We start from the raw sequence: 15,122 nt of genomic DNA, 5'->3' as shown, positions 1-15,122 counted from the left end.
CCAGGAGGGTGAACTTACCTTATTCTACAGGGCGGTCAGGGTACCTAGCAAGGAAATCCAAGGACCCTGGGACAGGCTGTGGCTTTTTAGTGAACAGCAGGATGGATTTCAGCGATCCCAGCTGGGCACCTTCTTCTCCAAATCAAAGACTATTGCAGAAAGGGGATAAAAGTGTGAAGAAAGCCTCCCTCAGCAGGGGGCATTTAAGGAGCCTTCAGGAGCCAAGTACAGCGTGGCTAACCCACAGCAGAGAAAGAACAGATCCAAACACCCACGGCCTTGAGGCAGGACAGCAGCAGATCAAAAATAGTCCATTTCAAGAGGCCAAAGTTCAGATTCTCCCCACAGCCTCTGCAGGCAAACATAGAAGCCCCAGAAGTGAACGACTTACCATCAGTCTGGCCACCGCACAAAGGAGCAAGGAGGGCGCAGTGACTTCCCCTTTGCTACAAGGGTCTGACCCTCCCCCCTTCTCTGAGGGCTGCTCCCTGTGACGTGGAAGCGAGTCACGCCGTGGCCAAGCTGCAAGCCTCTGGGACCTCTGCCCCGTGACCCGCCTCATCACAGCCCACAGGGCCTGAGCTGCTGCCTGCTCCTCTAAGCAGAAAGCCGAGGGACAGGGCACCAGGCAAGGAACAGAGTCCCCAGAACACAGCTTGCAGCAGAAGCAAAAGCAAGGCTTATGGAAATTCACCTTCCTGGGACTAACCCCCCCGAGATTCTGGTTCAGTAGGTCTGGGACGGCAGCCCACACACCTGCCCTGAAACAAAGTGGTCTAGAGAACTCAGGGAAGCTCCCTCCTCCCTGATCCTGTTTCTTCCACAAGCTTTCCTCATTCCTCTTGTCTCCACGTGGAATACAAGGGCAGCGAGAGGAGACTTAGGGGAAAGCAAGGCAACGCGTGGAGAGCATTCTAGAGCCTGAAGGCCCTCAGTTCCAAAGAGAGCTGCTTCCGTCTTTGTGCAAGTCATTTACACTCTCTGAGCCTTGGTTTTCTCATCTGAGGACTGGCAATAAAACCATCGACCTACTCAGGGTCGCGAGGGAGCAAATGCACATAAAGTGTCCGCTGCATTATTCTTAACGACTGTCAAAAAAGCATTCATGTTATTACTAGCTCTTTCTGTGCGGGCAGTTCTCCACATGAGTATCTGCAAGAAAAACTGTACATGTAAATAATTGATTTAATCAGGCATACGGGGAAAAAAAAATTACATTACAACAACAACAAACTGTAGTAAGAGGGGCCACGGATGGATAGAGGTTATGGGGAGTCAGTAGGAAGATGCACAGAGCAGTGATGTCACCCTATCTCCAGGAGCTCTACAGAGATAAGACTGGGGAAATCCATAGATTCACAAAGATTCAGGCACAAAGCTGCAGGAAGATATGTTGCAACATTATTTATAAAAAGGGGAAACTGGCAATAATCTACGGTATCTTCTTATTTTTTTAAACATTATGACGAACCTATGTTACTTTATCTCAGAAAAAAAAATGTTCCTTTTTAAATATAGGAAAAGATTTTGGAATCCATTTGATGAGGTGAAAGCATTTTTAAATATCTGTCTTTCTTCTAAACTCCAGTATAATATTCAGATTAGAACATTCATATCAACAAAGGAAGGCCAGATGTGGGCATATCCCTCTAAATGTTCCCCGTGGGAACAAAAGGCAAAACACACTGTAATTTTGGGCACCATTAGAACTTCGGAAGTACAAGGAGCATGAGGAGGGATGGGGGAGGCAAAGGAAAAACAATGCGGATAAAGAAGCAGGTGAGATCTCCAGTGTAATACCGAACAGTATCAGGAAAATTAGGTTCAGTGCTTCCCTTCTCCCTACACACACACACACACACACACACAATGAGAACTTTGGAAATAAAACTCAGCATCACCTAACAAGTCCTTTCCCACACAGACTAACAATCTATTTTTGTATTCCAGGGAGATTTGCAACAAAGAATACAACTCCAGTAAAAAGAGGAAATAATTTCTATGCTGTACCTGGGTTTTTCTCACTTCCTTATTTTAAAATAATCACCCGACAAATTAAAAAAAAAATCCAGAACAATAGTACCGTGTTCTACGCACTGGGTATATATCACTGCAGACTTCTGGAACTAAACAGAATCAATTCAAGTGTTCTGAGTAATTTGCCATCTTCTTGGAAAACTTATAATGATATATTACAGTGCTGGGGGCTGGAAGAAACCTTCCAAATCATGTTGGTCCAACCCCATCATTTTACAGATGAAGATCTTGGGAAGCAAACTGCCTGCTCCAACACACTAAAGACGCTAATTAAAACATCTGCTCAATTTCAAGGTAGCTGACAAATTTGGAGAGGGGGTGGGAAATAAAATAAAACCTCCAAAACACTTTTTAGTGGAATAGTAATTATGACCAGCAGGCCTATCAAATGAAGCAGCAGTAAGGATTGTGATGGAAGTGTAACTCTACTCTAATGTCAGGACCACTTCTATCTGGAAAACTGAGATAAAAGTTGCCAGAGCTCACACATAGAATCTGTGAGTAGGGGCAGAGGAAGAGAACTCAGGAACTCAGCCCTGAAGTCTGTTAGCCTAAGCACCAAACACTGGCCTAGTTTTATACCTAAACTGACAGGTATCTAGGAGTCACCCTGATGCGATTGCGCCTCTACTTCCAGAAAAGTGGAGACTGGAGAAAATGGTCCATGCACTACAGAGGGACATGACCCCTGACCTGGTAAAGGAAGGGTGGCTTAGACCCTTGCTCACATGCCCAGTGGACCCCTGACCAGCAGCACCAACATCACCTGGGAACTTGTCAGAAATGTGGAATCTTGGGCACCTAGGTGGCTCAGTTGGTTAAGCATCTGCCTTCAGCTCAGGTCATGATCCCAGGGTCCTGGAATCAAGTCCTGCATCGGGCTCCTTTCTCAGCAGGGAATCTGCTTATCCCTCTGCCCCTCTCCCTGCTTGTGATCTCTCTCTCTCACACACACACTCACTCTCTCTCGAATAAATAAATCAAAACTTAAGAAAAAAAAAAAAAGAAATGCTGACTCTTGGGCCCCACCCAGACCTACGGAGTCAGAATGTGCATACTGACAAGATCCCCAGGTCCTCCTGAACACAGGGAAGTTTGAGAATCACTTGCTTAAATAACATACCAGCAAAAGAAGTGTAACTGACTACCTATAACCCCATTTACTCTAAGTTTCTGGAATTATTCTGGAAACTTATTACCAGCTCTGCTCTCTAAAGCTTTTGATCTTTAAGATTTTAAGTTTTAAATGGTCTAAAATTTAACCTAAATTTCAAATGGTCTCAGTGAATGTCTTACCAAGTAATCATGTTTTTTCAAAGGGTACCTCAATGTTAAGAAAATATATATATATATATACAAATATGCTGGAAGCTTTATCCTTTAAAGGATTACATAGATTATAACTTGAGGTCTTTTTTTCCTGCTATTTTCTGCTGAGGTCATAGTAGGAACATGACCAATATTTCTTCAGAGGAAAGTTAGAGCCCCAGGGAGACCTGTTGAAGGAGAAAGACTAGAGTCACAATAAAAATGTGTTCCCGGGGCGCCTGAGTGGCTCAGCCCATTAAGTGTTTAACTCTTGATTTCAGCTCAGGTTGTGATCTCAGGGTCGTGGGATCAAGCACCATGTCCAGCTCTGCACCCAGCGCAGTGTCTACTTGGGATTCTCTCTCTCCTTCTCCCTCTGCACCCCGCCCCCATAAATAAATAAATAAAATCTTTAAAAAAAAAAAAAAAAAGAAGAGGAAATGTGTTCCGGTGAAAAAGAGGAATTTAATGTAATGGAATTTTATGGTCAAGAGGCTCTGAAGGTCACATGGTCCACCCACGGCTCCAAAGCTGAATCCTTTTAGGCCACATCAACAGTTTCCACTCATATACTCCCAGGGTTGTGGAACTCATCACCTCCAAAGGCAATCCATTCCATCTTTGCACGCTCTGTTAGAAGGGTTTCCTGAAATTTGTCTCCCTATAACTTTCAACAACCCTACAATCAGAAACCCCATAATTATTGTCCCTACCATTAATTCAACCTCATTATCAATTCTCCATTACATTTCCCACTGGGATTTTCTTTCTTAACACAGAATGTCAAAAATACAAGTGTCATGTATTTATGTATTTATTTCTATGAGAGTAGGGCACCTTATAGTAGTGGGGTGTATGAAAATTTTATTTTTTGCTTTTATTTTGAGGCACCTTAGGAAAACCTCATGTGTACAAGAGGACTATTAAAATAAATTATCACGTTATAGAGAAAATAAGGGCATAATCATATCAGAAACCTAGTTTGGAATAGTACTGTTCTTAAACGTTGTTTTAACCCTAAGCGTCCTGGGAGTCAAAGCAGGAATGAAATGATGATAGGAAGGTGATGCTTCGGAAGTGTTTTAGGCTCTCTGGCCTTGGGAACCATAGGTTATCAACCCTGGAAAGTGTCTCAGATCAAGTCTTAATCTGGCCTCTTACAGAGAAGGAAACGGAAACCCAAAGAGGGTAAGTGACTTGCCCAGTAGTGGGCACCCAGTTAGCGCCATGGAGTGTCCCTATCCCTGGTCAATGCTCTGTTTGGCCTACTGCCAGACTCTGAGTCTGGAGTTTGTTAAGGATGTTTGCCCAGCATAAAAACCGGAGATATAGTACCACATTACTGGGCCAACCAAGGGCACTGGCTATGGGTACCTGAAAAGTAAACCTAAGCCATCCTGGCACACAAAGACCCCTCAAATCCCAAAGTCCACAAGTCCGACACCAGATAAAAAAGTTATATTGGAGCCATAAGCCATTCTTCTTCCTTCTCTTTCCTAAAACTCCATTTGTCCCTACCTATCCATTGATTCCAAACTGCAGTTTCCACTAAGAAGCTTATTTTAATCTCTCATTAAAATAACCTCTTTCTGATGACAGGTGATTTGTTCTCAGAACAGAAACACCACTGTGAAACACTTCATTCTTTCAGAACCACTTGAAGCTAAAGGCTCATAGTGCACGGAGCCAGGGTCCTTAGTAAAAAGTAAATGATTATAGGCAGTCGATTCATCCAGGCATCTAAACATTGGACGCATTGAAACAAAATTAAAAGAATACTTTCTATCATGTATTTTTTCTATCAACACCACTGGAATATTTTAAAGAACAATCTGTTAGATCATGCAGCGTGGGGTGCCAGTACAGTGACAATATATCCATGGAGCCCTGAATGACGGGCTGGTGGGTCACAGTGGCCTGCCCACGAGATCATAATGAACCACAGCAGTGACATAAGCCCATCCACAGAAATAACTACTTGTGTTTCAGTTCTTTTTAAGTGTAGGCAGATCAAAACTCCCTCGAAGCAATGAAGAGCAATCATCCAAGATTGGATTATGTGCTTTTTCTATCAGTGTGTTCTTCTGAAGTAAAGAAAAGCAAACCCTAGAAGAATTTCTTATCCAGGTGAGACACCTTTTATATTAACACTAGTCATCTATATGACAAATTCGCCAGGATCCCATTATGTTAAAAGATCTGGTCATATTTATTGGTTTAGAGCAGGCTATCGCTGGATAAAAGTATCTAAGAGGCTATATCAGATTTTTAAGGTCACTGAAAATTAGTGAATTCTTGACTCAACTCAGCAGATGAGACCAGGTGGTTGAGCCAGATTAAAGCCCAGTCACAGCAGGGATAATTGAGCACAGTGAAATCAACCCGTAATTGTCCAGGCTTCTTTGCAGGCATCAGGTATATAAGGTCTCAAATGGCAAGAGAACAGTGATAAACACATAGCCCACTCATAGCCCACAGTGAGGCAAAAATAGAAAGCAAAAGAGGAAGAAGAGCTGTGACATGCCTCCATCCCAGAACGCATCTTCCGTTACTGTTCATCAGAGTGTATGTCACACTTCCTGGGGCCACTGAAGTCATTCGCCCTGGCAGAGGGGACCAGAATTTTCCCACTTTAAAAAGAGAAACAGAGCAAAAGACAGAATCTCGGCTAGTGGGAAATAGAGAAGGGTACTTCTCTATAAACATGTTGTCCAAAGTGACACATTTTCCATAAAAATCTTAAGGTCCATGATGATAAAATGGAAGCGGCTTACAGGCAGGAAAGCTGTCTCACCTGAAAGGCCTGCGGCCTGGATGAGTCTTCTTTTTTTTTTTTTTTTTTTTTTTTTTTTTAGGGCTTGCTTATGTTTCCTTGAGAAGACACCCTTACCTTCAGAAATGGCCTTCTTCACCGCTGCCACGTAGGTCTCGGGCTCGTCGTCACAGGTGAGCTCCTGCCAGTGCGCCCAATCTGGAAAGTAGTCCAGGAACTCCTCGCCGTCCTGCACCCCGCAGAGCAGCCGCACCACGCGGTGGGGAGGGTGGAAGGCTCGCTGCAGCAGGGGCAGCAGGGCCGGCTGGCAGAAGCACTGCACCAGCTCGGCAGACAGCAGCACAACCACGCAGCGCGCGCTGAGGAAGAAGTTCAGGTCCTTGGCCGAGAAGGAGGCATCAGGGCTCAGCCTATAAGTCAGCGTCTTCTGGCTCCGCACCTGCCGGCTGGACAGAAAGAGGTCCTGGAGGTACTGGCACCATTCCTCGGCATCCGGGCTGTAGACGATGAGGATATCACATCTTCCAACCGCCCCTGAGCCAGAACGAGGCACAGAAGCATGTTAACACACCTGCCCTTTCTAGGGCTCACATGACTTGCACGATAAACCATCCAGATAGGGGTCCTGGCACCCACCATCTTTCACAGTCTGGCCCCTAGCAGAGCCGTCAAACCTCTTCCCCTACTTCCAGGCTGTGTTCCAGCCATACCAGTCTCCCTGTCTCTGCCCCAAGATACCATGCCATTTCAGAACTTTACACGAGCTGTCACTTCTGCTGGCAAGCTCCTCCAACCACAGCTGATACCGTATAAGATGATGAAGATGGCGATGACAACGACGCGATGATGACAACAGCAAGAGCAAGCACTTTATATAGAGCTTACTATGTTCCAGATGCTCTTCCAAGCACATTGCCTAGTAAACTCATTTAATCATTGCAGCAACCTCATAAGGTAGAGAATACTAGTAGCCCCATTTTAAAGGTGAGAAAACGGTGGTGTGGCGGGTGGCGTAATTTACCCATGATGACAGAGTCAGAACTTGAACTCATACAGTTTGGCCCCAGAACCGGGCCCTCCAAGAAGCAGTGAGTTAAAAAGAGCTTTGGGGGATCACTTGGCCCAAACTCCTCATTTACAGATAAAAGAAACATTTCATCTGGGAAGATGAAGGGACTCGCTTAAAGTCACACTCAGCAAACTAGTCACTAAGCCAGGACTGAACCTCAGGCTGTCCCTTGGTCCCCTGTCCAGTCCTCTCACCAGTCCACCTGCTGCCTCCCATCAGGGATTCGGTCAAGAATCTAACAAGAAATAAAGCATATCTTCCAATTATCAAAGTTCAAAGAAGCTTGGCTCTTAGCACACCTGTTACTACTGTTAGAGGAGGCCTCATCCCCCACTAACTCAGCAAACTGTTCTCCGTGACTTGGAGGGGTGAGCACGGAGGAGTCTCCAAGCGTCAGCACAATACAATAGGGGTCCTTCCTCCCACTCAGAGAAGGAAACTACTCAAGTCTGGGGGAGCTTGGGAATCATGAAAAGCTGTGGATTGTCACAATTAAACACCACCCCTAGACCACATTTCACTGAGTGGTTCCTGGCAAAAAGGTCAGAGGCAGGACTGGGGTCAAAACCTGAGGCTGTAAACTCTGAAAACATCATGGGAGGACTCCACCTTCCCATCCATCTTCCACCACATTCAAAGTAAAAACAATGACCTATAATAGGTAAACCCAACACAGTTCTGATTTCCCCAGGGATAATATTACCAAATTTTTAAAAACAGCAAATAAAGAAAAAGTTTGGAGTTTCGTTTTGGAGTCTTTTTGGAGTCTCTGCTTTGCTGCAGCCCTAATCCAGTACCGGTATAAAACCCAACCGGCGCTCAGTAGGGGCGCACTGATCCGCCAGGGAGTACTTCTGAAGGGAGGTGTGCAAATTTTCAAAGAAGTTAGATTTAGAAGGCAATGGGGGGGAAGGGAGGAGGGAGGAGGTGGGGAAGGCGGTCAGCAATTCTGACACCCTGTGGACCTTCGTGCCTCTGCAGAAAACTCAGTTCTAAGCACGGTCTCGTTCCTCAACTGTAAATAAAACAGTCCATTTTAGGTCTGCTTACACTGGTCCCAAAGTTTAAGCAGACTAAAGGCAAAATTTTAATGTACAGAAGGCAGTATTGCAGCCTTCCATAAAATCTTTGCTGATCTTTTTTTTCCCTGTGTAACACAGTTCTTTGTACTTCAATGGAGAAACAATTTCAGGACTATGAAAGGAGTCAGATTGGCCAAGCCACACAACTATGGAGCGCATACTGAAAGCAGTAGAGTTAAGGCATCAGAATACATTTACCTTCCTTCCGCCCCTCTTTTCTACATGGTTCGTTTATCGTCAGAGGTGAACGTTCTTCTAAACGTAAAGTGTAATGCATATGAGTGTGCGTGAGCAGGGCCCACCAGGTAGGCAATGTACAACACTTGACACTGCATTATAATAGAAGCATTATAATAATAATCAAACGTTAGCAATCTGTGCTCAGAATTCAGTTAAAAGTGCAAATGTAAAAAGCAGTAGCCACTAACACCCCCAACTATACTGACAAATACACTAGCAAATATCATGTCAACAATTTTTACAAATGGGGTAAAAGGAGAACAGATCTCGGGGAAGGCTGGCTGTGGTCCCACACATTAGTGATGAAGCCATTGGTGATGTTTTCAATAGATGGTGAAAAAATAAGGAAGAAAGAAGAGTATTTCTGAGAGCATAATAAGTCCTCTTAAGAAGGCAACTCAGATCTTGGAACAATGACTGACTTAGCAGGAAAGCAGCAACTCTAGAATGCCCTGACACGTGGCCAGGAGTGATGTATGCCACGTTTATGAGAAGACAGCGACCTAAAGCAAACCAACAATTTCGAGTGACAAGTCCTGGGGTCACTGAGGGAGTGGGTATTGATTTCACCCTGGATCCTGCCTCAACATGACCCGTTTCTCTGTTAACAGCACAACATGGTATCTGCTGCGCGTTAAAGAACCCTAGTCATCAAGGAGAGTGCAAATATTAATAATGAGGGAAACCGGGTGTGGAATAATGAGACCTCTATGTATCTTCAGTTTTTCAATAAAACTAAAACTTCTAAAATAAAAACTTTAAAATACAATTTAAATTAAAAACCACTTTAGGGGTTAGCCTCTTCTATACGGAAAACACTGAAAACGTCTCATTCCTGGAGTTTTTTTTGTTGGTTTTTTTTTTTTTTTAAGATTTTATTGATTTATTTGACAGAGAGAGACAGCCAGCGAGAGGGAACACAAGCAGGGGGAGTGGGAGAGGAAGAAGTAGGCTCCCAGAGGAGGAGCCTGATGCGGGGCTCGATCCCAGGACTCTGGGATCACGCCCTGAGCTGAAGGCAGACCTTAACGAATGAGCCACCCAGGCGCCCCTCATTCCTGGAGTCCTGGTGTTAAATCTGATATGGCCCCCAAACTCCTTTGAGCACAAGTACTTGGAAACGAAGTGGTTAGTGTCTCAGACTTATGAATATCAAAACCTACTTGGTCACCTACTTGTGGTGGGATTCGAGACCAGTATATGAAGTCTAAGCAAATTTTGCCTCGGGGTAAAGGAGGACAATGAAATCTATCACCTTCTTGAATTTTGCTCTGCTGGGGAAACTGAAAGCTGGGGAAATTCTAAAAAAAGTTCCAAAGTGGAAGTTAAAGTTCCTCCATGATATGCTGAATAACAACACAGGACCAAACACTTTGTCAGCAACTCTCTCTTGAATGGGGACACCCCTTTTTGCCAAGGATAAATCCCTGCCTGTAACCATAGATCATTTCCTCACATGTGCCAAATCAAGTCTCCCAGTTTGTTTGTTTATTAAGAAAAATGAAATCTATGATCTCACTGATATGCGGAATTTAAGAAACAAAACAGAGGATCATAGGGGAAGAGAGGAAAAAATAAAACAAGATGAAACCAGAGAGGGAGACAAACCATTATGAGACTCTTAATTACAGGAAACAAACTGAGGGTTGCTGGAGGGATGGGGTACCTGGGTGATGGACATTAAGGAGGACATGTGATGTAATGAGCAGTGGCTGTTATATAAGACTGATGAATCACAGACCTGTACCTCTGAAACCAGTAATACATTATATGTTAATTAACTGAATTTAAATTTTTAAAATTAAAAAAAAAAAAGGAAAAATGAAATCCATGCGGGCACCTGGGTGGCTCAGTCCATTAAGCATCTGCCTTCCTCTCAGGTAATGATCCCAGGGTCCTGAGATTGAGCCCCTGGCTCCCTGCTCAGCGGGGAGTCTGCTTCTCCCTCTCCCTCTGCCCCTTCCCCCCCCGCTCATGCTCTGTCTTGTACTCTCAAATAAATAAATAAATAAAACCTTAAAAAAAAGAAAAGAAAAATGAAATCCATGAACCAACAGGCGTCAATAAATCCTAAACAGAAATGAGGATGGGCCTTTGTCCTTGTAGAGCTTAAAGAACAGGTTGGGCAGTAAGAGAAAGCAGTGGGTAACAGCGTGGGGTGGAGGGGGGAGTGGCAACAAGGAGTGACAGTCGTGGTTAAGAAAGACAGTGACTGGGGGCGCCTGGGTGGCACAGCGGTTAGGCTCCTGCCTTCGGCTCAGGGCGTGATCCCGGTGTTATGGGATCAAGCCCCACATCAGGCTCCTCCACTGCGAGCCTGCTTCTTCCTCTCCCACTCCCCCTGCTTGTGTTCCCTCTCTCGCTGGCTGTCTCTATCTCTGTCAAATAAATAAATAAAATCTTAAAAAAAAAGAAAGAAAGAAAGAAAGAAAGAAAGAAAGAAAGAAAGAAAGAAAGAAAGAAAGAAAGAAAGACAGTGACTGAAATAGAGCTTCCTTAGAAAGAATCAGAATCCACCTGAGAAAAGAACAGGAAATGCCGAGCAGCCTTTCAAACTACCCAGCCCAGACCATTTCTTTAATCTGTAGGCGACTCCAGCTCCCCATTCATCTGTTCTGAGCACCCTACTGAAGTGGATGCACTAGGGAAGGTGCCCAGTTTAGGGAGGGGTCTAGTAATGCTCACATGAGGGGCTTCCAGACTCCGAAGATTTCAAGCGTAGAGACTTGACAGGAGTATGGAGGGTCCTCAAGAATCAGATGGGAGTTAAGATTACAAAAAAATTAAATGTACCTTCAAACCCTATTTTCCTCTAAGTCTAGGGATGGTAGAAAAATTTGGAGATAAGAGAAACCTTGGAGAAAAAGGGCAAGAAAAGGTACGCAAGCTTTCTTCCAAGATCCGAGGGCTAACACATGGAGGAAAGCGTTCTGGTCTTCAACCAGCCAGACTCCATCGCTTGGGGAAGTCACTTAAGGCTTCTTCGTCTCCTCTCTCTCATGTGTAAATGCGAGAGATGCCGTCAGGAACCTAGAGAATATTCCAGGGTAGGCTGATTCCCTTTCATTTTATCTTGCTTCCCACCCTCTTTCAAAAACAGGGAGCCAAGATTCTCCTTGATTTCAATAAGCAAAGATGTCTTTCAAAAAAAAAAAAATCTGAAAGCTTACTCTTCACCAGGAGGAAATTTTTAAAAACCACACAATTCAGCCTTAAAAAGGAATGAAGTGCTGACATACGCTACAACTCGAGTGAACCTTGAAAACACTATGTTATGTGAAAGAAAACACAGAAGACCACACACTATATGATCCCATTCATATGGAAGTCCTGAGAAGGGAAATCTACAGACACAGATATAAAATTTAGGGCTGGGCAGGAGGAGGGAATAAGAGGGTGATAGCCAAAGCACACAGTTTCTTCCTCTTTTTTAAAAAATTTCTATTTCATAAATGTATACCCCTTCACTCATTTCTCAAAATGAGTTTCTTTTTGAGGTGAAGAAAATGTTCTGAAATAGACCATGGTGATGTTTGCACCTATCTGTGAAGATACCAAAACCACTGAGTTGTATACTTTCTGTTTGTTTTTTGTTTTTTCTTTAATTGTATACTTTAAATAGGCAAATTGTATGGCATGTGGATTATATTTGAACAAAACTGTTTAAAATAAGAAAAAGGAGGAGAAGGGGGAAGGGGGGAAGAGGGAGGGGGAAGGCGAGAAACAGAAGGTCACATGGAAGAATGGCCTAGGTGACTCCACATCCTATCTTATCTTGTCAAGAGGTACTCTCACTGCCACTGTGGGTCCTTGCACCTCCAGACCTCAGAGAGCCCCAGGGACCTCAGAGGCCCAACTCCCACTTGCAGGACCTGAAGTGGTGTCTCACCACAGCACATGCTGACAGCGAGGGTCTGACAGCCCTAACCATTACAGATGTTTGCAGAAGCCACTATAGAGCCCATAAATAGCCCCAGGTTTGGCCACTGTGCTAGAATCCCATCTGAATGAGAGCACATTCTTCTAGCCTCATCCGCCATGCCCTACTGGAGTTACGCACCCAGGACACTAGACGAGGGTGGTTTTCTGGGTCTCCTCTGCCCAAAGGCTCTCCCAGTTCGCTGTTTCTTGCACTTAACAGTCCAGAGCCTGTTCTCAGCCATGGAAAGAGGTGGGAGCTTCACCGACTTCATCTCCCACCTCCCCCCCAATCACCCACCTACTCTACCACCTGCTCCCTGTTCCTTAAATACACTATATACACCCATTTACTGTTCCTCTGACTGGAGCACTGCTCCCCCACATGACCTTGCAGATCTTCGCTCAATGTCCCTTTCTCCACGAGGTCTAATCTTGTCACCTCCTTTAAAATTATAAACCCAGGGCGCCTGGGTGGCTCAGTCAGTTAAGTGTCTGCCTTTGGCTCAGGTCATGTCTCTGCTCAACGGGGAGTCTGCTTCTCCCTCTGCCCCTCCCCTCAACGGGGAGTCTGCTTCTCCCTCTGCCCCTCCCCTCCACTTGTGCTTGCTCTCTCTCTCTCTCTCTCTCTCATTCTCTCTCTCTCCCATAAAAATAAATAAAATCTTTAAAAAATAAAACAAAAAAATAAATTATAAACCCACCCCCCTCTACCCCTTCTACTGTTTTCCCAATGCGTTTATCTTATCATGAATTTCTTTCTCAAGCATATTGCCTGCCTTCCCCCATATCCTATAAGCTCCATGGGTAAGTGGCTTATGTCTCTGTTTTGATTGCTGAATATACACCTGACACCTAGAACAGTGCCTAGAAACAGTAGGCATGCAATAAATATTTGTTGAATGAATGAATTTCCTCTACATAACTCTGCTTCAGCTTTCAAAGGGAACGTGTGGACTATGACCCTACTGTTACCACAATACAGCTTCTTCTAACCTCCAGAGCCACACTTGAGAGCCACAAGTCTAAAGCTAGCTACTTTCCCATTACCTTTAAAGAATGAGCCTGTATTACCAAATCTAATAGAACTCTTACCATTGACCTTCTCCACCCTCCACCCCTCACCCCCCAACACTCCCCCACCCCACCCCAGCTTCCAAAGCACCATTAGGAAACTAGACCTCAGGGCATATGGGGACAGCTGGCTCCTCATTCTAGCATCTGTCCACATCCTTCAAGAACAGTATCTTCTCCTGGCTGACGAGATTTTAGTTTTCAAGAGGCTTTTACATCCTGTTTATACATGTTATCTCTACTAAAACATCATAAAATGAGTGAGGAAATACAAGTAAACCCACTTGCAAATACAGTAACTCTGATCTTCTCACCTAGTAATTCCGTTTACTTATCGCTTTCTTGCACAAGACTGTAAACTCCCTAAGAGCAGAGACTGACTGGGCTGTCCTGGTCACCACTGAGAACACATGTAGGTGCACAACAACTATTATAGCGCATAGTAAGTGCTCCTTAGTTGTTTCTATTATCATCATTATTACGTGGTTTGTCCTGGATCTCAGACAGTAACTTTGGCAAGTGTACACACCATGAACCAAAGAAGAACCCAAGACTAATCAAAAAAGACTCCTGGCACCTTTCGATGGGTAGATTACCCAGTGGCCTTCACTTATCCCCACTCCCCAAAGTTCTGCAAAAGCCATAAGAAAACTAAAGCTAACGGAATGGTGTTCCTAGATTTCAATCGAAATTCTAGATGAAAAACAAAGCCTAGGATGGGTAGAGGAAGGGGACTTAGGAAGGTGGCCCAAGTGCCGCCGGCGATCACCCAGCTCCCACCTGGGACTGCCTGAGCGCCCCCTATTGGTCCAATGGGGCCCTAAGAGTAGCATTTCCCAGGAGGGGGACAAGTCGGCTCTTGGCCTTGTTTCCACGGGACCCCGGTTCAGAGTTGGAAGAACAGGAGAAACGACCCTCAAAGGCAAGCAGAGCCAGTCGGAGAGAGGAAAGGAGACTTAGAAGATAGGGGACAGGGGAGGTGCAGCCGGGGGCAGAAGAGAATCGCGCGACAGGCTGGGAAGGGGGACTTGGGAAAGCTGGGGAGGGAGGTTTGCGCCGGGGAAGCGGGAAAGAGGGAAAGCGCAGCAAGCACACAGATCCCGCGCGGAAGACGCAGAGCCGGGAGCCGGCCAGCTGCGGCAGGCGAGGGGACGCGCCCTCGGGGAGACTCGGGAGAGGGGCCCGGGCCCGCCTACGCACCTGAAGCTGCCATGGCGCGGGGCGCAGCTTAGCTGCTCCGCTAGCTGCGTGCGCGGGGCCGGGCCCGGCGGCGTCCCGGGGCGCGGGGCAGCAGCGGCGCCGGGCTCCGCGCAGCACCAGCCGCGGCTCTGGCGCTTCCTCCCGACGGGCTGCGAGGACCGGCCGCGGGGGCGTGTCCACAGGACCCGCCCCGCCTGCAGGGCACGGCCTGCGGCACCTGCACCCGCGGCCGTTGGGGAGGGGAAGTGAGAACCCCCACCCCACCCCGGCCGAGCCGCCGGTCAGCTCCCTGCACGGCCCCCTCTGCTCTGTAGCCAGGAGGCAGGGGGCGTCTCGCCACGTGCGCCTCACTCCCGGCGACACCAGCCTGACTGGCCACCAAAGGGCTGCCCGAGGTGGAGGAGGCGTGGGGGGGGGGGGG

At 46.0% G+C, this 15,122-nt stretch overlaps 1 protein-coding gene across 1 annotated transcript in view; it reads right to left on the bottom strand.

Moving 5' to 3' along the window:
* Positions 1 to 14,854, bottom strand: part of PIK3AP1 (phosphoinositide-3-kinase adaptor protein 1) — a 113,350-nt gene extending 98,496 nt beyond the window's left edge. The window contains exons 1-2 of the mRNA XM_040624261.1: positions 14,702 to 14,854; positions 6,236 to 6,652 (exon numbers count right to left, since the gene is read on the bottom strand). Coding sequence (XP_040480195.1) covers positions 6,236 to 6,652; positions 14,702 to 14,714 — 430 coding nt within the window. The 5' untranslated portion in view covers positions 14,715 to 14,854. The remainder of the gene's footprint in view (positions 1 to 6,235; positions 6,653 to 14,701) is intronic.
* Between the last annotated feature and the right edge of the window lie 268 nt (positions 14,855 to 15,122).

This window comes from Ursus maritimus, unplaced genomic scaffold, assembly GCF_017311325.1.
Source record: "Ursus maritimus isolate PB19 unplaced genomic scaffold, ASM1731132v1 scaffold_7, whole genome shotgun sequence".
Taxonomy (NCBI): Eukaryota; Metazoa; Chordata; class Mammalia; order Carnivora; family Ursidae; genus Ursus; species Ursus maritimus.
Note: the sequence above shows the minus strand (reverse complement) of the source record. Positions and strands in the feature narration are given on the sequence as shown.